Source organism: Buceros rhinoceros, unplaced genomic scaffold (assembly GCF_000710305.1).
Source record: "Buceros rhinoceros silvestris isolate BGI_N320 unplaced genomic scaffold, ASM71030v1 scaffold38500, whole genome shotgun sequence".
Classification (NCBI taxonomy): Eukaryota; Metazoa; Chordata; class Aves; order Bucerotiformes; family Bucerotidae; genus Buceros; species Buceros rhinoceros.
Genome location: NW_010390825.1, coordinates 7,359 through 7,715, shown reverse-complemented (window position 1 = coordinate 7,715; position 357 = coordinate 7,359). Strand labels below are relative to the sequence as shown.

At 62.2% G+C, this 357-nt stretch overlaps 1 protein-coding gene across 1 annotated transcript in view; it reads left to right on the top strand.

The window, feature by feature from the left end:
- TCTEX1D4 (Tctex1 domain containing 4) overlaps positions 1–281 on the top strand; it is a 2,519-nt gene extending 2,238 nt beyond the window's left edge. Inside the window, exon 4 of the mRNA XM_010139278.1 lies at positions 1–281. Coding sequence (XP_010137580.1) covers positions 1–281 — 281 coding nt within the window.
- The last annotated feature ends 76 nt before the right edge of the window (positions 282–357 follow it).

The following is a 357-nucleotide window of genomic DNA, read 5'->3' as shown; positions in this document are numbered from 1 at the left end:
GGACGCTGGCCAGTGCCCTGGGGACAATAGTCTACAGCCCCCAGGGCAGCGCTCCGCTAGCCCAGAGCCTGGCTGAGCTGCTGCAGAGCCAGGTGAAGGAGGTGGTGCCACTCCGCTACAAACTTGTCTGCCAGGTGCTGCTGGGCCAGCAGGGCCAGCAGAGCCTGCTGGTGGCCAGCCGGGCACTGTGGGACCCCACAAGTGACAGCTTTGCCTCTGCCACCTTCTCTAATGCCTCCCTCTTTGCTGTGGCCACAGTGCATGGGGTCTACTTTGAGTAGCACCTGCCTCTCCCTCCACCCAGCCTTGTAGGGCTGCTGGGGGAGAGCAGCTGAAATAAAGTTTTGCTCCAGCTGT